The following is a 22760-nucleotide window of genomic DNA, read 5'->3' on the forward strand; positions in this document are numbered from 1 at the left end:
TTACATTACAGAGCTCAGCACAGTTTACATTACTGTGCCATGCTCAATCAAACTCTACCCTAGAGGTGCACATGAACCTCCTGACTATTCTGGGGGTTGGCAACTGCTTCAGTCCTCTTACCCCTCTTTATTCAGTTGGGCTTTTAAAACTGGTGGGAGGCTGAAGGCAGGGACTGGCGCATTGGAGATGACAACAAAAGAGGCTCCGCAGAATTGCTTTTGGCATCTCATGTGCGTTCCGTCTACATCTTCTAAATTACTGCTGCGTTTCAGCGATAAAAATAGGTTTGTATTTGGAATTGATTACAGGGAGATAAAGCCCTAATATAAAAATTACTGATGCATAAGCATTCTGAACATACAAGGGTAATTTGATTTGATCAAATGAAAGCATGGCTCTTAATTCCTTGCTTTCAAACAGAACACACATGCACTCACACAGGCACCCCATCGTGCAGATAAAACTTGGGCGGCTGTTTTGCTTCGGATTCCCAGAAATGGTGATGTGCCTCTTGCAGCTCTTCTCTACAGACGTTTTTATGGCAACCTCCATATCACCGGCATTCCCATCACTGACGCCGGGTAACATTCCCCTGCAATCTGAAAGCCTTCAGCTCTGGCCACTGCGCTTCTTGTGTGCCACAAGCATCGATTCCTTTTCTGTGCCTTTAGAGGTTATTATATTAAGTGGGCTATTTCTGTTTAGTCCATCCCTTAGTGCATCAGCTCTGCAACTTGTGCTTTTCAGCAGAGGGAGCTGATATATTGTTTTCGGCAATTCTAAGATAAATGGAAGCATAATTATATTTACATGAGAAAGAGGGAAACAGCGATTCATGTTTCAGTATGACCCCAACCAGGCATGCTTTACTCCAGCAAAATGCGATCTGACTTAGCCTAATAAATTAAGGGTGAAAATTGGCTTCGCATCATGACAAATGCACAACCTAATAGTTAACCTCTAAAGAAATGCAAGGCTTAATTGCAGATAATAGTGATGGGGCTGGCAGTGGAATCTAGGGTTGGATCCAGGACCGGGGGAAAGAGAGAGAAGCAGCACATCTGTTTTCCACCCTGAGAGCTCAGGGGCTGATGGCTGCACAAACCCCACTGGCTCGCTTTGGCCATATCATTGCAAGGTGCTGAGTGATCCAGGTGCTTCCAGCCCCAATGGGATATGCTGGTGTCAGTCCCACACCCTGAGGCGATGCTGGCACGGACCCTGTGTCCACTTACAGCCTCATATCCATGCTGGAACATGGCTTTCTGGGGAGGTGAGAAGGAACCCAGCAGCTCTGATCACCCGAGCACCCTGCCAGAGCCATGCCAGAGCTGGTGCTTTGATGTGGGCTGGATGGGATGTGGCTGAGCCTGCCCTCACCAGCCAAAGTGCAGTAACTAAAACCAACGGCACAAAGACTGACAATTGCTTCTGTGGAGCAGCTTGAGCATTCCTGAGCCTTCACCAATGTTCGATCAGCTGCTATGAGTAAGGCGAGCCTTACAAACCTTCCATATGACCAGCGAAAGCAGCACCAAGCGCATTCCCAACAACCAGTTGTACTTCCATTGGTTAAACACACGTAGGCTGAGAGCACGTTACTTTTAAATTCATTTATTTACTTTTGTGTACATTTTCCTTAATTTGACTGACATACCATCACTATAAAGATGCCCTGCTCTTTGAATATTTAATCCAAGACCACTAGTTCAAGTGTGGTTATGAAAAGTCACGGCAAACATATGACTGGAAAGAGGTGGTTGGTTTTGACTTCCAGGCAGTTGTTTGAAGCGTTTCATAGATGCACACAATATCCAGCAGAACACACGCGCACACAGTGCTGAGTTTAAACACACACACACACGCACACACACACGCACATCTGGAAAACGGTTACAGTGGTTGAAGTTTCCAAAAGGTGTACTGTCCCCATCTCTCAGCAGCACTGGTAAACCTCTGCATATCCTGAGAAATAAAACTCAAGCGTAGGAAAGATAACCTATTCCATTGGCATGATTTGGGGCTTTTTTTCAAGTTAAATATGTTCTCCCAATCTAATCTCTTCATTCAAATGAAGAGGGTGGAGGGGAAGGATGTGGGGCAGTCAGGGTTAAAGAATACCAGTTCCGTTGTTCCACCAATATCCTTAATCCAGTACAACACGGGTCCTAAAAGGATCTCATTAACACAGCAACATTAAATAGAAGCCTATCTAACATTACGCATGTGGTCTTACTGTCAGTCTTCTACTATCTATCATCTTCATGGTATGAGGAACGGCTCTGAGATGAATGAAGACAACACAGGTTATGAGAAGGGTTTCAGACAGGGCGGATGCAAAGCTATATGGGTGGGCAGTTGGGAGACCATTGAGGTACTCTGGAGTGCATGGAGGACCCTGTGAGCTTTGTAACATCTGACTGATGGAATTTCACCCATCAAGACAGGAACAGGAGATCTGAGCCATGCTCATGCATGGGCAGTGTTGCCATTTGGCCACTGGCTTTGCACTGCTAAAACCCTGAGCAAAGCCTGAGGGGACCTTTAACCAGCACTGACAAGAACCGGGGTGCCATCTCACAGAGGTGACAGCATCTCGTTTCTTCCAACATACCACTAGTACAAGCTCACAAGAACCAGTCAAGGCAGGGAGAGTCTTTCCCAAAGCTATCTCTGGACCAATCCATCAAAGCTATGATTTTGGGTCTTGCTTAGACTGTGGGCAGTTTTGATTCTGATGAGGACAAAGCTTCCTCAACAAGGCTAAAAACTGGAAAATGCTCATATTGCATTGTGCTGCCTTTTACCCTAATGCTCCCTTTTCGGTTCCTCCCATGGATGTGAGCACCAGTGCTCTTCCCGGTGAGCTCCCCAGTGCCATGCGCTCCCTCGCTGCCAGAGGGGTTGTGTGAGGTTACAGGCTGCTAAGTAGCAACAGAGGAAACAGGCCAGCAAAGACTTAAGACAACAAAAACAAACACGAAGCAATTAAAAGAAGGATGGGAGATGTGGTCTGATGTCCTTCTGCCAAGAAATAAACATTTTACATTGCCTTTTTCTTGTAAAAACACTTGCTTTGTGTGTTTTACATCTCCAAAATGGTAGACTCGCTGCACCCACCCATGCACAGCACGTGCACCCACACACACACGCATGCATATACACTAATGCACACACGTTTCCAGCTTTGTGGAGCTACTGGATTTACTTTGAGACAAGTTTCTTGTGCATTTTGACAACTTACTTTGAGACAAGTTATTTGCAAGAAGGCAAAGTTCATGCATGGCTTTGACAGCTCCACTTTCTCATAAATGGTTTTTGAAAAGCAGAAAGCAAATGAGGGCCAAAGCTCCATTTAAAGTTCACCTCAGATGCCTGAAAAGCATTTATACCCACATCCTTCTGAGGTCCCTGCTTTATGAACTTCTAATGAATTCCACATTCTGCTACCCAACGTTTCTTATACATAGGGGGAAGAAAAAACAAACCAGAAAACCAATGCAAGCTGTTTGAAAACAGATGCACCACAGCAGCCAGGCTGCCCAGGAAAGTGGTTGAGTCACCATCCCTGGGGGTGTTTAAAAGATGTGTAGATGTGGCACTTAGGGACATGGTTTAGTGGTGGGCTTGGCAGTGCTGGGTGAATGGTTGGACTTGATGATCTTAGAGGTCTTTTCTAACCTAAAGGATCTTATAACTCTGATTCTCTGTCAGAAAGGCTGGGGTGGCTTTTGAAGCAGCAGAGCAGCAAGGCACCTTTGCAAAGAGGAGAAAAAGGACAAAAAGCTGATGGTTTTGAGCTCCAATCCTGCTTGTCTCACACAGGCTATGCTTACAGGATTTCACCTCAATATCTCTTACAGAGCAAAAAGAAACCATTCATTAGTTGCTCCATCATTTTTGTAGGACTCATGCCCTTCATACCCAAAGCAGACGTGGTAAGAGGGTGCCTGGGTAACCCTCAGCCCTGTTACAAAGCAGTCTTGGCAACCCAAGCCTCACTGGCTCAAGGGATAGAGGAAAGCTCCACGTAAATTTGATACAGAAAAGCCTGGCATGAGACTTGGACAAACCAAGTTCGTCATAACCCAGATTTAACTTTTCAGGTGGGAAATTACTATTCTCTCAGCATTCCAGTGCACTTTCGGTTAATGGTCTTGTGGCACAGAGCATTTTCACCACTTAAACTGAACCCCGATGCTAGTCAACCCCCCCTTGAAGGAACAATTACAACCCAACTGATGCTTTTCCTATTAAAAACAAGGGCGAGGAGGGTCATTCAGAAGCCTCCAAGATGCTTAAAAGAAAAACTTGAAGCCACAGTTTTTAAAAGGATTCCTCATCCCTAATTCTAGGGCAAATGAGGTCACTAAAAAAACCCACCTAAATTGCTATAAATATGATTTAAAATAAGAATTAGCCATCTACAGCCATTCACCATCCCAGCTGTTAGAGGAGACAATACAGTGATTCCATATGGCTCAAAGGCAGGCTGGGAGATACCTTCAGCACACCTTGGAGAGTACAAGAAATGCATCAATAATAAGTATTTGGAACAGGAAAAGGAATAATCAGCCTTCCATGTGTAAGGAAAAACAGAGACTTTCACAGTTATAAAACAAATGATGTTACTGTAAAAAAGTCCTAAAACTAAAGTAAAAGAAGGACTTGCATTACAGCAGGTTGGAAAACCTTTCTAACATATTCAAAAGCCATGGGTGCTTTGCCTGTGTCTTCTTCAACACCAGCAGACAACTGGGAAGTGGTTCCTTTTCCATTGTTCCTTTTCCATCTTTTCCATTATTTCTAGCTGACAGTGTGCAGAAACAGCCCGTTTCAAATTTACCACCATCTCAAGAGAAACCAGATTTCACACCTTCCTCGAGAAGCTCCAGAAATTTCATATATTTCGATGCTAAGCGGGGATCTTTGCCAATAAAACGGCAATTCCCGAAATTGAAGATTTCTGATATTTTTAGACAGTTATTTCTTTTTCTGATATTTTTAAACAGTTATTTCTTTTTCCATGAGAAACAACACGTTTAACTCCAACACATTGCCAGTTTGCATGAAACTACATTTAGCCGCTGACTCCCAATACATTGCTATTAAAAAATCAATGGGAAATCCCAACCATTTTGTCTGTTGTGACTGTTCCCAGCAGCCCCACTGGCATGGTGACAACTGTGCCACTCGCTTCACATGGGGGAAACAGAACAGCGGCAGAGCTCTGGAAATTCACTTCATACATAGATTATAGAGGAAATATTTGGAGCCAAACGCTGGGTTTGGTGATACTGTGTTTTGAACCAGGCTTTTTCCTGCCTCTAGAGCCAGAAAGCTACCAAACAGCATGGCCCATATTAGATATTTAGGCTCATATTAGATATTTAGGCCCATATTAGATACCCATGCCAGACTTACAATTAAATCTGGGCTAAATGTGGATGGAGAGCTCTGCAGCTGCACCTGCATATGTAAGAATTAGATCCTGACTTCACAGCTACGGCGGCGACCGTAATTCATCTTTAAACACACCTTTTTGGCTCTTATGAGGCACTTAATCTGTGTCTCTTCACTCTGGCTGCGTAAATCAAGGACACCTGGCTTTTCCTGACTTTTCACAGTATCCATCCTGAAAGAATCCATGCATCTGAGCTGAGGAATACCAAAGGCTTTCAGATATTGTTCCAGGACACTCTGAGATGCCTGAATGTTCTTTATAGAGGGGGAAAAAAACCCAAGACGTGGCAGACTGATATCTCCATCACACAAACCCTGGGGGAATTGTCTCTACCTATGTTTTTGGAGGCCCTGGCCATGCTTGCTGCCAGACTGCTCTCTCCAGCCATCAGATGTTGGCTGCCTCTTACTGTAGCACTTATCTCCATCCACCTTCTGGCACAGTTTGGTGCATGCCCTTGCATGACGGGTCACAGTGTTCTGGAAAGATCATGGTCTGATCTCTTTATTTCCTACAAAGGAGTAATTATCTGGGGTAAAACCAGACCAAATTAGGATAAACCCTGAGCTGGCCTGAACGATTCCTGTAAGAGAAACCAAACAGGAACTTTCCTCATTGATCCAGTAATACTTGGGGTGTGTTTTCCCTCTTTATTCAAAAATTACACTATTCCGAGTTTCCTGGATTTAGCTAGGCCCAAAAGCAGAGTCCCAGCTCAAAATACCCTGAAATAAACTTCTAGGAAGGGTTTTCAGGTCTGGCTAAAGCCATAAGAGCTTTGGGAGTTGCCGAAGGACGTCTGATCTTTTGCGATTTCCATCCCTATTTCCAGAGCACTGAAGACGCTTCCAAGCTTTTCCCAGCTTATCCTCGCAGCACCTCGCAGCCGCTGGACTTTTGCCCCATCGCAAAGAGAGCGAAGACTTTCGAGGAAGATAATGCAGCCTGTCCTTGCAGCCTGGCTGCAAATCCAGAGCCGCTCCACTTCCAGAAAGGGATTTTTAATGCTGTATAGAAAGGAGAAGCTCTCACTTGGGCTGGATACCTGCAGGACAGCTCGTCCCTGGCTACGGCTTCCCATTAAGCAGGCACTGGATAGCAGACAAGCAGCTCCTTCCTATCCCAAAGCGCTCTGCGGAGCTGGCTGGAGGCCTCTTTCCCTTGCCTTCGCTCTGACCAACCGCCTAGAATAAAGGCTGCTAGTAAAACCCAGACATAAAACACAGAACGTAAAGGTGACTGAGACGTAACGTGTTGATGGAGGCAAAGAGCTTTCTAGCAACCCAGGGGTGCACTAAAGGAGGCCATGTAATAAATGTCACACAGCCAGAATTGCTCCCCATGGAACATCACTGCCAGCTGGATAGACCCCTGAAGAATTCATTTACCCCTGTAGCCTGTAAATTAAGTATTTCCACCATTAGGCTAGTTAGAGACCACCTTAAAATGTTTACCTTCTTCTTTCTCAGCTATGGAGGCCTTTCCCATGCTTTCCCCATCGTTTAAGTCAGACCTCTGACTCCCACTGATGAGGGGAAGCAGCAATGCACAAGCCATGCAGCAGGCAACAAGCATCAGTTCACTTGCAGCTTGTCCCTGTGGGTTCCTTTTGGGGTTTAGATTGTGTTTCTCTTGCTGGAAGTGGGGATGCAGCGGTAATCTGGGACTTGTGAGCAAAGCCATCACCTACAGATCTGGGTCTCAAGGAGCACATGGCATGAATATTGCTCCATTGAGTCTTTGGCTGTCTCTTCCACCCTCTCATTCTGCTCCAGCCTTCCCAACTCCAGACCTTCCCTGGCAGAGTGAACTGACACCAGCTGCCTGTCAGAGGGCTCATTCTGTCCCTATGACACTAAACCCACCCTTGCAGTTTACTATGCTCTCTTTGATCCCTTTCATTTATACAGCACACGAATCTCTGTGTCCAGACCCCTGGCACCACCAGCTCCTCACTGTGTCTGTATGCATCTGCAAGCACATAAGAGCTGAGATTCAACTGAGCTTTTTCTGACCCTCTTATTAACAAATTCAACTGCTTCAACAGTGTGGGGCTATGTGAAGGAGCAGCATCCTTTCAACCCGCAGCACAGCTACTAACTGCACAGAAAGCATCTCTTCCAAAGCCACAGTCCGGGAGAGTGAATCTCACCTCACTGCAGAGCTCTGGCCTGCCAGAGCGCACGTCAAATTCCATCTTATCCATCTGCTCCAGTAAAGGCTGAGCTGAAATATTAATTAGGAGATCTGATCCCTTCTCACCGGGAACAATCTGGATTTCATAGCTCAGGCAGAGGCCAGCGGAGCAGACAAAAGCTCTGCGATCCATCCTTTGCTGCTGGTTAAGGGCTTTCAAGGAAACAACCAACCTGGTGGGAGGACACAGGCTGTAAAACACGTGGACATCTGGTCTGTTTTGTCCACCCTTCATCCCCCCCACACTCAGCCCCCAGCTCCTAAGTGCATGTTCAGAACAGAGAGGGACGACTCCTCTAACATAAACAGCTATAATATGGCAATAAAGATTAATGAGTAAAACTTGCCATTTTATGTATAATCTGTGGGGATTTACAATCATTAATCTTTATTAGTGTGTAATAACTGTTTAGACATTAAGGACAGATTCTCAGCTGGATAAAACTGGCTTTATTCCAGCCAAGCCAATGGAGCAATGCCAGTTTACACCCTCCATGACCCTAGCTCTAAATGAGACCCATCCCCATCTGTAGGAACCATATCACTAACAGTATTTCCCCAACAGCAGGGGCAGACCAGTGAAGGCAACTATTTGTCTTTCTCTGCATCCGAAAAAGAGAGCTGCATGTGTCCAGGAAGCTCAACAATAGACATGTCAATAAACATGAGGAAATTCAATGAAAAAGCAACAGCAACAAAAGGAACCCCAAGGAGCAGGGAAGTGGATGATTTTTGAGGCAAGACTATAAGATCTGGTTTGGCAGGAGCATAACTAAGAGGAATGTAGCAATCTTTGGCATGTGAAAGAGTGAAAGCACCAAGACGGGCTCCGAGAGATCCTCTAAGAGGAACAAGATGGAAGAGAGAGAAAGAAAAAGAACATCTTGGCTGGCTTTTCTGAGAGAGGAGTTTGGGGTTTGTTTTTAATAAAGAAGAGGCCTATTAAACAAGGGAGCTGGTGGGAACCTTGTCTGAACTACATCAGACCAGCCACCAAAGCAATGCTGTGTTGACCAATGAGGATTTCCTCTTCCAAAATGCCTAGGAAAGGAAGGAGATGTGCAGGTACATCCTTAGCTTGCAGCAAGCATGGAGAAATCCCAGTTAAGGTGTGCTTTTCCTAAGTAGTGACCCACCAACTGCATCCTCCATCACACAGGGGAGGCCAGCTGCCTCCAGAAATGGCATTCCCACCTCTTGGCCAAGTCAGAAATGCCTCCTTCCTTGCCAGTAAACCTGACAAAAGTCAGGAAGTACAGTACATAGATACTTGTGTAAAGTTCTGTACACCTGGAGAGCCTCCAGGAAAGATGGGCATTTCACCCACTGCAGCAGCACGGACCTGGAGTTTTAAACAGTGACTGGCAAATGCCCTCCAACTCCTCTTTTCTGGTTTAAGAGACCAGTGGGCTCTTGGGGACCCAGAAAACAGCTTTCCTCCCAGTGACACTTCAAGACCTCTAGGAATGGCAGGACCTCAAGCAACAGTAGGTTGCAGGAGCATCAAGAGCTGTATGGTGGAGGAAGAAAGGATGAACATCATGTCCCGGTGGTCCCCCACTGCCTGCCACAGGGATGGGCTGAGCATCCATCATGCAGCCCACTAACCACTGCTTGGGGCAGAGCAGAGAGGTCCTCCCTGCCTTGCAAATGGCTCATTGGAATTCACCCATGTAGCTGGTCCAGGGCACAGCTTTGAGAAGCTTTTCTGTCCTCTCTCCTCCCTGGTGCATTTTCGGTTTGTTTAAGGTTTATGGCATGAGACCTGCTTCTAATGCAGATTAAACATCCCAGTTCAGGACAATCTAAAACATTGTGGTGTCCAAAACCAGAAGAGGTTTCTGAAGAACAGCTTTAAGTCTCAACACCTTGGCTGTTCAGGGGGCATTGTTGGGAAAGGTTTCATGTCCCAGAAACAGGCCTGTCCTAGGCAACCCTGTGCTCATGTTACAGCCAAGCAAAGTCCTGAGCACCAGCCAAAGGCTTTCCATCTTCACAGAGGTTACAATCAAATGAAAGAGAGGAGAGTCTGATTTTCATCTTGTAGCCCAGCATGTCTTCAGGGCTTTTAAGCACACCGGAGTCCCTGCCTCTCCTCCCTGTCCCGGGGACACCAACTCAGGCTTCTCTCTAAGAATACCCTGGGTCAGGTCAAGCTCTGTGTCCACATGTGCCACGAAGGATGCAGGCCAGACAGGCAATCTCTGCACTTCTCTCCTGCCATAACTACCTTCTGCAGAGGTGATCACTGTTTTCATTCACACCGGTTATACGGATTCATGCTTACTCTGGGCTGACGCAGATGACTTTTAAAGGAACAAAGACACGGAGAACCAGGAGGGAAGGGAAGTGATTTGTTGCATGCCCTATTGTAATGTCATTAAAACAAAGGGATTAGACGGCTCAAGCACTGAAAGAGCAAAAAGCATAAAAGAAAGCATTCAGCATGTAGTGTCGAGGCATGCAGGAGTCATTTTAGAGGGTTACTTAGCTGCAGACAACACTGACATTAATTTTCTATTGGAAAACGCTGGTGACATTAATGTCTGCTATTAATACTGAACTTTGACAGCATCTCATAAATTCAACCTGTCAATTACAATGGCACTGAAATAAAGGTGCTCTGAGGTCAAGGAGATGCGGTGTCCAAATGAGACTTATATTCCAGGAGGAAAGCGGCAAAAACAGTCTTTAACAAAAGCATCAGATCCATATGTAGGAAAACCAAAGGGTGGTTTCAAATGTCATGTTTTTCAAAGCAAGAATTGATGCTGGAACCAACTCCATAAACTGCCTGGCTGGACTTTTAGCTGCAGCTGAGGACAATCAATCAAAACAGCTCTCTGAGAAAGCGAGAGAGAGAAAACACACACACATACCCCATGGAATATGAGAGGGCAGATCATGAGCCATGCGAGGCCTCTGAAAATTACACTGCGAAGTCAAACATCCTTGGGTTTCACCCACCACAAACGTGACCTGAAAGGTTCCCCTCGACATGAAGGGGAATATGGAGCTTATCGTTACCGAGGGTCAGGCAGGCTCATGGCATGACGCTGAGGAAGGGGAACCTCTTCCCCAAAGCCTGCACGACCCCTGAGCTCTTTGCAGCAAGGAAACCCCTGCACTCTGATTCCTGCATTGCTCCTCAAGCCACTCTGCTCTGCAGCTGCAGGGCATGAGGATTGAGAAATCCCCATGAGCAATGCTCCCATATATCCTTCGATGCCAGCCCCAGGGCAGAACTGGACTGTTTTAGGGCTCTCCTGTGGGTGCTGCCAGCCCTGGCTGTGTTGTCTGTGTGCACCTCTTCAAAGTGGTCAGTGTGTCCCCTAGCACAGGAGGTACCACTGTCCAGGAAATCCTGCTCTAAAAGCTGTCCTCCCCATCATCCCTTCCAAGGCTTATGAAACATGCTCAGGCTATTCCAGAAGCTCAACGTGCACCAACAGAGACTGGGGCCACTAAACTGGGAGAGAAAGGGCTGGATCCCAGGCTGAACCACATCCTGCACAATGTAGATACTGCAGAGCAAGCCATGCTTCGAGTTGGGATTTGACTCTGATAGCTGTATAAAGAAATGGATGGGGAAGAGAACCATGTGGCAGGGCATGAGGCACACATGCACGCTCCAGTGCAGCCACACACACAGGCACTGTCCTTCATGGGCTGAGGGAAGGAGCCATGAGCAAAGGCAAAGGTCCTCATGGCTGAGTGAGGCAGCTATGCAGGTTTGGCTCAGTCAATCTGTTAATCTGGAGCCAGTGGCCTTGCTCCAGACTCAGCAACATCTTGTGCATGGTCCCCCATTTCTCTTGACAGTGACCGTGTTACCTAAAAGCAGCGTGATCTGCCATCTTCCCCTCCCACCCCAACAGTCCCCATGCTCCTGCCCATGCTAACAGCCCTTCTCTGAGGACCTGGACAACAGCACTGAGCTCTTGGTAGGGTGGGCTGTGGTTTCCCTGCATGGTTTCCAGGCTGCAGCTCTATGGAGGACACCTGCAGCTCATGCTGCAGCTCCTGGCTGCCTTCAGCATCCCAACCAGAGCTGGACATGGCCCAAGCCACGGGCCGGCACAGGCTGCAGGGGAGCTCAGTAGCACCCCCAAAGCCTGTGGGCAAGCACAGAAGGATTGTTGCTGACGTAGTGTGAGAACCCTGGAAACTCACACTGAGATATCCCGTTTTTCACAGATGTTATGCTGTGCATACTGTTATCCCTTCTCATCTGGAGAAGGAGAGAGGAACTCCCTTCTAGGCTCAAAGCAGCTCATCCCCAGCCCAAGGGCACTACAATGCTGCTGGGGTTGGTGGGGACCAACCACTGCAACCTCCTCCTCGTCTTTGTGCAACTCATCTGACAACCTAGTTTCCTCTGGGTTTTTGTCCCAGACACTATCCCAGCAATGTCCACACCTCAGAACCTGCCCAACATAGTGGGATAAGTTGGTGGAATGCAGGGCAGGGGCTTTCCCTTTGCAGGAGGCTGACAGTGCACTGAAGGATGGCTGGGATGCAGGAAGAGGCAACCTCACAGGATGCGGGGGCCTCCCTCCCTTACAGTGATGCTGCCTCACAGCTCAGGTAGCTGAGCTGAGATCCTTGTTTATAATCTCTTTTTATGATGCACATTAAGTATTTTCCACAACACAGACACTTCTCTTCTTTCTCCTTTCCTTTGACACCTTTTCCGCAGCAAAGCCCTACAACTATTGCTTGCTGTGGCCTCATCATCACCGTCACCACGCATTCATCCTCATATAAAAGAGAAATCTATTCCATCAAGCACTTAACATAAATATTAAAACAATGGAAGGGACAAAATATAAATCTAAATACAACTTCATGACTACCATAGCACCTATTACCATGACAAAGCAAATTCTGGTTCGGGGGGAACGGGATGAGGAGGAAGTTAGGAAGAGGGACTTTGACTGTCATTAAATATGTAAATCACTCTTTAACATGGGGGGTTTTTTTTGCTGTTTTGTTTTTTGTTTTAAGGTTTCCAACCTCCTTACAATTCATTTCACTACCCAGCTCGTTCTATGTCACTATGGATACCAAAGAACCCTTTGAAAAACTTCGGCGAGGCGGGGGGTTTCTCAGCATACAAACAAAACACAGCGAAACACGGCGGCTTTCTGTTGGTGCTTCCATGACAAGTCCTGCCACGCGCCCCTCCCCTGCACCCACCAGTCCACAGAAGGGCAATTCATGTACAAGTCCAGTTCTCAGTCTCCCAGGATGAGTTTGACAAAAGAGGCGACGTCTGTCTCTTTGGATTCGTGCAGGGTGAAGAAAGGATGTTGCTGGGAAAGAAAAGAGAGGGGGAAAATAGAAACCATTATTATTCATGATGCTGAGGACCAAACTAAAAACCTTTTCAGACAATCTTCTAGACAAGGAAAAAGATTTTGTCACTAGCATCCGAATACTGGGCTTTCCATGTTTTGCAGCTGAGGCAAGTCAGGGAACTCAATGGGCCACTTCATGAAGGCTGCAGATCCGTGCTGCCCTCATGGATTCCCTCTAAACCCTGAGCCTGGATGGGCTGCTTTCAAAGGAAGAGACAGTATTAAAAAGCATTGCCTTCATCTCTAGCACATCATGCCCTTTCACCACGCACTGCAGTCTTCAAAAGCATTGTCTCCATCTCCAGCACATCGTGCCCTTCAGCACACGCTGGCTTGCAGCTCTGTGATACCCCAGGAGAAGATGTGCTCCTCGTAATAGGGTGGTTAGCCACTGCACCATGTGCCAGCTCCACCAGGAGCAAGGAAAACCTTGCAAGGGAGGCTGACTGCAGTGGGTTTTCCAACAGCTTCCTGCTTTATCTGTGTATTTACCCTCTGGTGACTTTTGAGTCTCATTTCTTCCCTGCAATTGCTCATACTCGCAGCAGGAGATGGCTACTTTACCCCTAACCACCGCAAAGAGGAAAGCCATCCCGGCTGGAAAACCATCCGCAGCTGTATGTTTAACTACTTAATCGTGACCAACATGGGGAGACATCCTGCCAGAAAATCCTGCCTCCATTTCAGCACAAATGGAAAAATATGTGTAAGGAATCAAAAAACACAACCAAATGCCCCTTGACAGCAACAGCAAAGCCCTTCTCCGCTAGCAGGGGCTGCAACACATCAGCTAAGATCATTCAACTTCCACCTGAGATCACCAAAACACTGTTTGACACCCACTGTCCTGTCAGTTGATGGTATTTATTTGTAAGGAGGGTGTCAGAGAGAACCAAAAGGCAGCCAGGACCCCGTGGGGCTCACAGGTGACCTCAAATCTGTGCAAAATGATGTTGTGCTTCCCATGCGCAGGCTGGGGGAGCTCGGTTTGGTTCCTCACCCTCTCACTTCATTCCAGATTGCACAAATTGGGGTTTCCAGTGTTTTTCAAAGCTACACCTCACCTCGGTCTCTGAGCATTGGCTATTCCAGTGATCATCTACGGCAGGGGCCAAGTGGAGGGAGAAGAGCAAAGAGATTTTCCAAGGTGGGCTTGAGTGGAAAGTTATCCAGTGAATAACAAGAGGCAGCTCTGAGCAGCTGGGAAGAGACCCAAAGACACACCAGCAAGGAAGAGGAAGCACAATTATGTGGGAAACAGAGCTGAAATGGGTTGAGGCAAGGATCCAGACGTAATTTAAGGTCTCCCTGGGTCAGACAGTCACGGGAATTCAAGTGTCCTGAATGACTCTCATAGAGGTAGCCCAAATGGCCTGCTGTGTTATTATCCCAGCACAAGGCCACTGCTTTCACACCCCAGCTAAATCGCACCCAAGGCAGAGCTACCACAGTCTGGAAGCACCCACAAGCATGACACGGGTGTTAGTGGTGACCTCCAGCCCTGTCTCTCAGTGAACCCAACCCCTTTGCAACGACTGAGCCTGGTCGCACCACTGAACACCCTGTGCTAGGTCAATGTGCCCTATTTAATGTGCAGACCACCAGTCCTGCAGTAGTTTCATGCTCTACTTCACCTGGGGAAATGGGTTTTAAAATTAAATTAAGCTTCCCTATCAGTTTTCCTGATGCTCAAGATAGAACAGAGTCATATTTTCCATGAGAAACCTCAATTCCACAGGAAAGCAAGGGAGCAGCCTTGGTCTAAATGACAAGTCCAATCCAGTACCGCAACTTAATGCCATAAGGGAGAGAGGAGGGAGAAAAAAAACCCCAACAAAACAGCAACCCTCAACCACAGGACCTCACAACATTCATGTCAGCCATAAAATACCACAGCATTGAGATACTCGGGAGAGGTGATCCAAGAACCTAATTCAATAGAAATGCACTCGCTTGCCAACGGGTATTAATGCTGCAACAGACGGAGCTGCTCCGGTGAACCTTCTTGATAAAAGGCCATTTGGCAAACTTCAGAAATTTGCTTAAAATATATACGTATTTATTCAATAATAATGAAAAAAAAGGGCAAAAATTAAAAAAAAGAGCCATAAACCTCGGGCCTCCCTTTGTTTGAAACCAGTATTTGGGCAAACTGTGTGTAAATCAGATCTATATATAGTCTAATTGCATTACAGGGCCCAGCAAGAAATGCCACAGGAATTATTCATTGCTTACAACCACATGCAGAAAGCACATGGATTTCCAGTGTGTCGTGCAGCTAGGGAGCACCTTAAACCCTGGCACCTTCACGCCACATAGGGCCCAACACCTCAGAGCAAAAGTAGCAATAAGGCTGACCCTTGGATGACATAATGTATGCCCTATGAGTTATGGGGCACGAGACACCAATGCCTGAGGGGATTCTGCAGGAGCTTCCACCCTTAACCCAGGAGATCTTCCCAGTGGCACTGGATGGGGTGGGCACATATGGACAGGCAAGCATTTGGGTCAGGATCTTCAGAAATCACAGTTAGGCACCTTCCTGCCTTTATTAAGCTGTGTATCAGGTAGGGAGAAAAAAGGGACTAGATGCTTAGGGAGTGAAACACTGACTTCCTAAGCTGTCCTGCTTTTTGCTGGCAACTGGGAGCACCGGGATCAATACCAGAAAGCTGGGAGAGAGAAAGGGGCCATGAAACCTTGGATCTCCAGCAGAACAATCTCACCACAGACCCTGTTCTTGCCAGCTCCAGCCCAGAGCCCTGGCTGAGGGTACACCAGTGTCTGCACTGCTGTGAGTTCATCAGCAGTTAAGTGCATCTGACCTCAAAGCCCTGCACTGCCTTTACATTTCCCCCTGTCGTAAGCTTTTATCAGCATCTTCTTCCTCAGTTATTCCTCTGTCCGTACAGCAAACAGTATCCAAGCAGCAGATGAAATTCAATAACCGGAATTATTAGTCACAGACTCGTCTCTGTCCCTAATATCCAGGAATTACTCTGTCCAAAAGGTCTCCTCTCCAAGGCACCACAACAGTGAAGCCTAGCAGGCTACTCAGCTCCTGCAGCCCACGTGGAGCATCCCTGGTGCTCCTGGAGCATTTCACTTGGACGTCTGAAGCCATCACACAGATGATTTTATCCTCACTAACTGGTACTGCACACCCTCACTGTTGTCCCTTAGCACATTTGCTAACTGCTTTAAACATATTTTTCTCCCTTGATCTGACTGGACTAGCACCTGAATGAGATTTCAAAGAGCATCTCTGATTTGCAGTCATCCCCCCAAGCCCCTGAAGCGCAATGATTCTCTCATCTGTTATGGAAAAAAGAGATGCTAAGCATCCCAAATCACCAGTCACTATTAGAAACCCTGTCTTCAGCATCTCATTGGAACCCATCTCAGCTCTGAACCAACACACTGCTTAATGCAGGCACACTCACCATAAGCTCTGGGTATGTTGGCCGCTCTTTGGAATTCTTCTTCAAGCTTTAATGAGACAAAACAAAAGAAGAAAAACATTAAGCGTTACATTCAGTATGCAATTTAAGCACAGCCATAATATTATACCATGGCAAAAGCAAGGTTTCAAGTCCTTGTAGAGTAAGCCCAACTACTCGTCTGTATGTTAAGTGAACAGCTTAGAGCTTGAGGACACCTACAGCTTGCACACAGGCCTGTATGATACACACAAGTGCAGCGAGCTCAAGGTCAAACAAGAGATCCAGGGACACCACATGTACCAGCTAAGGCACTGCCTGTTGCTGGGGGCCAGGTGCAATCGGGGTTTTTGGGTGCTATCCAGTAGGCCAGCAACTAAGGGCATGATACAGCCTCCAACCGCTGATTGGGAGCGGTGACCGAGTGGCTCCAAAGCACGTGTACAACTGTTTGTTTATCACTGCGCCCTTATCAGCGGGGATGGTTACAAGGGACATCCTTTTCTTCTCCTCTCCTACAACAGATGGCTCTGGAGGGTTGTAGCTGGGAGTTATTTTGGTTCCCTTCCAGCAGAAAATAGCTTTTAAAAGACAGGACGTAATCTCTGCTCGCTTCCTGTCAGTGTATTTAGGGGAAAGACACTTGGAGCGACTTGAAAAGATCTTCGCACACGTACACGTCGGTGGCGGGGAAAAGGTGTCACACTGAGCACAACAAAAGTGAGAACCTCGGCGGTGATAAGTCGCTCCGCTGCTGGGATTTGCCGGAGCCCAGAGGAAGCAGAGGACACACACTGAATAGATATTTCCTGCTTGCTGTGTGGAGCGGGCTCGTGTTTAGTGTCATGTTGTGAATGAACAGAGGAACCTAGTAACGATACGTGCCAATAGCGCCGAGGCGAAGGTACGGGATGTGTCACATCCTCTGAGCTCAAAAGCAGCCCAAGCCGTGATGCTAAGGTGAATTTGAAGGTTAGGTGTGTCCACAAGCAGGATTCGGGGATAATCCTCTTAATTTAGACCCTCTACAAACAAAAATACTTGCTTCCAGGTTACTAATACCAGGAAATCTGGTGACAAGTTACTGAAATCAATGTAAATCTTCAGGAATGATGAGCCGTATTTGGATGTGATCCTGACTCAGCTGTCCAGGGAACTTCCCTGCAGTGGCTATAGGTAATCAGACTTTTGCTGCCCCAGCGGCTATGATTCACTCTGTGACCTCCTGAGACTGAGACAGACCTAAGCCAGGCCAACCGTAGCACACTGAGTTGCTGTGACCTTGATCAGCATCAGAAGAGATCCTCAGACTCCAATGACACAAAATTCACTACTCCAAGCCCATGCCACTCCACTGGTGCCGAGGGATCTTCAGTGATCCTGGAGGATGGGATTTCCAAGGAGAGGAACCTCCACACGCTCCCTGAGGCTTTCAAGACGACAGCGGGGTCATTCTCACTGCAACCATCACGATATCTTACTCCTAAATCAGCCCACACTATAGCTGCAAGACGCCGTGCTTGCAGAAGCAAAACATTCAGTGGGGAACAACAGCCTGCCTGGCACAAACAGGCAGCTTTGCCATAAGGAGCCGTGAGCCAGCAGCACGGGGGAAAGGCAGCTGGTCCAAAATCACAGCGTGGGCCTTGCAGAAAAACAGTGGGCATCTTGAGAGAGGGTTTTTCCAAGCTCCCACCTCACACAGACACAGAGCAGTGTGGGCACGGGCAGGTATTCCCCAGCGCAGGTCAATGTGTAGCTCATCACAGGGACCTCAAAGACACGTCTGGACAAGACTCCAAGGAATCCGCACGTCCGTACTTAGAGTCCTGGGGCAGGAGTGGCTGATAATCCCCTTCCTGGGTCACAGCAGAGCCATCCGGGCTGGGTGCCCTGGTGCTGGCGGCTCGGGAGCAGTCTCACATGTCTCTGTATTTGTGGATGTGCCGTCCTCTCCTGGCCACCACGCACCCCCCCATGCACCTGCCAACTTGGCAAGCTGCGGATGGCACCGCAGCGCCTGGAAAATAGAAGCGCCTCCCAGGCGGTTTCCAGGGAAGCTGGAGGGAGAAGCAGTCAGGAGCCGCGGGGCCGCTGCCAGCTCCCTGCTGAACCATAGGACGAGGGCAGCTGCGAGCCTCCTCGGGCGCTGGGAGAGCCTGTGCTTTCCTGCAGCCTCCAGACAGCACGCATCTGCTCCAGCCCTTTTCCTACGCCGCAGCCAAACTCTCCCGCTGCTTCCAGCTCTGAGTCCCATGGAAAGCAGCGCAGCAGCCGGAGGGCCCCGGTAGCTGCTAACGGGGGCCACCATGGGGCTAACTCTGCCCTTAGAGCCTTGTATCCCGAGGGAGCAAGAGGATGCAGCCTTTCTGTGCCCTCCTCCTGTCCCTGCACCAGCCAGGGGATGTGAGGGGTCCATCACACCTCCGTGCCTGCACTGCCCATGCTGCCAGCCTGGCTGCAGACACCCCATGCTGATGGCAAATGGACTGAGAAAGACTCCTAAACCCCTTCCTCCTCTATTGTCCCCTCCAGGCCTGTCCCTTACCGCCTCAAGCAGGGAAGATGCCCCCTAGCACCAAAGGCACAGCAGCAAGCCCCAGCCTGTCCCTCATGGACCAGTGAGGACATGAAGGTCCATCCCTTCCCCTAGGGAGGATGCTCTGATGCAAAGCTTGGGTTCTACCCTAACGGGATGCCTGTGTGGAGAGAGATGCCGGAGGCACCACATCCTCCCCCCAGCCTGGCAGAGGAGCACAGGGCAAGGCCGGGTAAGGCCAAGGGAGCTCTTTACCATTGCGAGGTAAAATCGACAAACTCTGCTGAGAACTTCTCCGCCGGGAGCTGCGGCGATGGCTCCTCCACCACCTGCTTGAGCTGCTGGAATGGCGTCCCCCAGGAGTCGTAGGGAAAGCGCAGGATGGCCAGCTCGATCTGCAGAGACACAGCCAAGCCTCAGCCCCACAGCATCTCACCCTCCTTCCCCAGACATCCCCATGTGCCCATCCTGGATGTGTTATATAGGCACAAATACATGGTGTTTCCTCACCCCACTTGGCCCCCACAGCTTGTTTAACCTCTTCCCTACGGGACAGGATGGAGGAGACCCATCAGCCTCCATATGCAGTACTCTGCTGTTAGGCTTGGAAAAGGTTTGAAGTTAAAAGCAATGCCACATCTCAAAGGATAACTGTGCTTTCAAATGGCTTTGCAAGCAGATGGATTCCCCCTAAACGCTGCGTGGGAGATGCCACCCATCTCTCCTCTTCTGAGGGGGACTCTGCTAATTGCAAAGTGTTGGGAGTGGTTTTCTGCGCTTTGAAAGCCAACCTGCTCCAAGGCGACAGGCGCCTTCGCCTTAGCCCATGCTGCCATCTCCCGGCAGCCCATCGCCACCACATCGGGGCTGTCCCCACCAGTGGCACCCCACAGATGCATCCGAAGACAGCGCTCCATCCTACTCCCTTCCAACACTGTAGAAAGCTTGTTTCCCATTCCCACCCCATCACCTTTCCAGGGAACCGATGCCACCAGTGTTAGAGGGTGTATGGGGAGGAAAATGAACCCACAAGCACCAACGAACCCTTTTGGCTTCATTGTGAGCCTCTAGGTCACCCTACCATTGTGATCCCCAGGCTCCAGATATCAGATTTGACGCTGTACCCCTTCTGGTTCAGCTCCGGGTTAATTCTTTCAGGCTGTGAACAGAGGCAAAGGTGGTTGAGGAACAGAGATGGCACCAGTGCAATGCCATCACCCAGGGCTCACACACCACAGATGGGTCTCTGAGGGTGGCAGACCAGGACCACACTTGGCCCACGCCACCAGCTTGCTCCCTTGGTTGTGATGGGGCCAGATCTAGTCCCACGGTGAAATGGGTCACCAGAAGGAGATGGTCCCTGCTCCAGGGATTGAGGTGCTGGAGCTCAGGGAACAGGGAGCGACAAGCGCCAGGTCTCCTGCCCTGTTTTCACCCTGGTGGAAGTGCTCTGCAGAGGGTGAACCCAGAACAGCAGCTCCCAGGAGGAGTCTGAGGGACCCAATCCCTCGGGACTGTTTTTCCCCCCTGATGGAAAGTACTATTGTCCCCACAGGGCAAACAGCAAAAATGCAGCACAGAGTAACTACAGAGCCCTCCCCAAGGTCACTGGGAGATGATAAGGCAGCAAGAAGCTGTGCCCAGGAGATATGATCTGACCCAGGAGATCTGCCTCTCCTCTCTGCCCCTTTATGAGTAACTTCAGGGCTTCACCTTCCAAAACAAGTCCCCGGAACACATGCCGGAGGCTGATCCTTCCCCCTTTCGGATGACCCGATGCCCAGGCTCATGTTCCTCAGCCCTCACGCGCAGCTCAACTTACAGCCATGTAGGGTTTGCATCCTGCATCCATGGTTTTAGCAACCGAGTCTACGAGGTAACCGCTAATGCCAAAATCGCACATTTTCACCTGCCCCTGCGTATTGATCAACACGTTAGAGGGCTTTACATCTGCAAGAAGGAACACATACCACAGTCACTGGCACGCACGGGTGGATGTGCCAAGCCAAAACAAGCCAGAGAGCTTCCTAGCAGCAGAGGGCACCAAAGGTGTCCAGGCAAAGCCCTGTGCTCTGTGCATGCCAGGAACCTGCTGGCTGCGGACACTGCAAGTTCAGGTGACAGCCTCATGGCCTGTCATATGTTCTGCGAGTGGCCCTTCCCTTGCAGGCTCCTCTCTCTGATCTGGGGAAGCAGGAGGTACCCCTGCACATAACCGTCATATCCCACTGCATACCCCATGGACATATCCCATGCTCGCAGGAGAACAACTCATTGGAGCTGAGGGCATCTCCAGGGTATGTCTGGTGGATGTGGTCCAAGAAAAAACCCATAGGGAAAGGATGAGGAATGGCCAGGAAAGGGTGAACAGGAGCAGAGGGGAAGGAGGGAGCAGTAAAATAAGACAAGGACCAAGATTTCAGAAGTGGCCTCTAATTTTAAGGATACCAAGCTTGCAGGCAATGTGAACAGCAGCAGGCGTGTGGGTGCTCCACACCTTATGGAAATCAGGCCAGTGTCTCATCTATTTATTACTGCCAGATTTATCCGCTTCCCATCACAGCCTTATAATCCTTGGTGTGTTCACACTTGCATCACGCTCATGAAGGCAGTTAAAATCACCATCAGAAAGGGAAATTAGGGCTTAGGAAGAAGCTCTCAGTGATATCCATGAGAGCATGGAGGTGCTCTCCTGCACAGCAGGCAGTCACTCCCTGTGAGGCTAATACCAGAGGAAATCTTAGCACAGTGCAGGCAGCACAATCTTCTCTTATCCCAGCATTGATCCTCAAAAGGCAGCAATCCTTCCCCTGTTGCCACCCAGGGATAAGAGGTCTCTTCTGCAAGAGGGTCCTCTGTCTACATGGGATAGACTATTAAACAGCAGTGCTGAAGCTGCTTTTGAGACCTGCCTATTCGAACTGGATGATTTATAGTTCATTAACATCTGCTCTCTAATCAGCGTTTTGCATTCAAAAGCTTCAGGTTGCTGAGCTCCTCACTCATCTGTTACTATGCTGAAAAAAGACAATTTTCAGTGGAAATCAAATAAGTAAACAGAAATCCAGAAACCGAGCAGCATTTCCCACCTGCTGTCAAGGATACAGAAGGCAGAAACAACCCCCAGCCACATGCAGAATGTACAGTAGGTGTCTGCAGGATAGAGCTGAACTCTGCTCCTTCAGATGCTCCTCTCCCCAGCAGTCACACACTCCAGAGAGGGGTTTTCCCCCCTCATGACATTGAAAATGACCCTTTCAAACTAAGGGTGTCAAGCAGCAACACTGCAAATTGGTTTCTTGCTAAGAGCGTTCACAGCATCTTTGAGATGCTTTAGAGGGGAAAGCATCAGAAGAGTTTTAGGAGGGTATTTATGACTTCACTTGAGGCTACTTTAGCAATCATGCTCTTCTGCCCCACCAGTGCTTAGGGAAGCTCACAGAAGGGGATGAGGATGGTTAGATCCCTACATGAGGCATCACTCTGGCATCTCCTACTGCACATCAGCATGGAGCCATCAAGCTAGGGGAGGAGCCTTCTCAAACCTGATTCAAAGCCCACCAAGGTGAGAAGGAGAAATATGGTTTAATACTGCAGAGGTGCTAAAGCAGACCATGGATTGAGACCATGAATTAGGGAAATGAAACCCAGGGGGAAAGAGCCCATTCTCTGCCTGCACAATCAGGGAAAACATGGGGACCAGCATGCAGTTTTCAAAGAGCGAACACAGCAGATACTTCCTCTGAGTAGATTTTGCTAC

At 48.6% G+C, this 22760-nt stretch overlaps 1 protein-coding gene and 1 long non-coding RNA gene across 5 annotated transcripts in view; both read right to left on the bottom strand.

The window, feature by feature from the left end:
• The window catches only part of LOC133224976 (uncharacterized), a 269398-nt gene that overhangs the window by 191187 nt on the left and 55451 nt on the right, over positions 1–22760 (bottom strand). The window lies entirely within an intron of this gene.
• The window catches only part of MAP2K6 (mitogen-activated protein kinase kinase 6), a 55377-nt gene that overhangs the window by 3096 nt on the left and 29521 nt on the right, over positions 1–22760 (bottom strand). For 2 of the 4 annotated variants that reach the window (XM_061376943.1, XM_061376946.1), the window contains exons 8-12: positions 20823–20950; positions 20082–20159; positions 19256–19395; positions 16465–16510; positions 12421–12976 (exon numbers count right to left, since the gene is read on the bottom strand). In XM_061376943.1, the coding sequence (XP_061232927.1) occupies positions 12899–12976; positions 16465–16510; positions 19256–19395; positions 20082–20159; positions 20823–20950 (470 nt within the window). In that variant the 3' untranslated portion in view covers positions 12421–12898. Of the gene's footprint in view, positions 1–12420; positions 12977–16464; positions 16511–19255; positions 19396–20081; positions 20160–20822; positions 20951–22760 lie in introns of those variants that run through there. The other 2 variants (XM_061376945.1, XM_061376947.1) reach the window with 2 other exon arrangements.

Source organism: Neopsephotus bourkii, unplaced genomic scaffold (genome assembly GCF_033783945.1).
Source record: "Neopsephotus bourkii isolate Nb327-2 ecotype Australia unplaced genomic scaffold, CSIRO-AGI_Nbou_v1 NB_1749, whole genome shotgun sequence".
Classification (NCBI taxonomy): Eukaryota; Metazoa; Chordata; class Aves; order Psittaciformes; family Psittacidae; genus Neopsephotus; species Neopsephotus bourkii.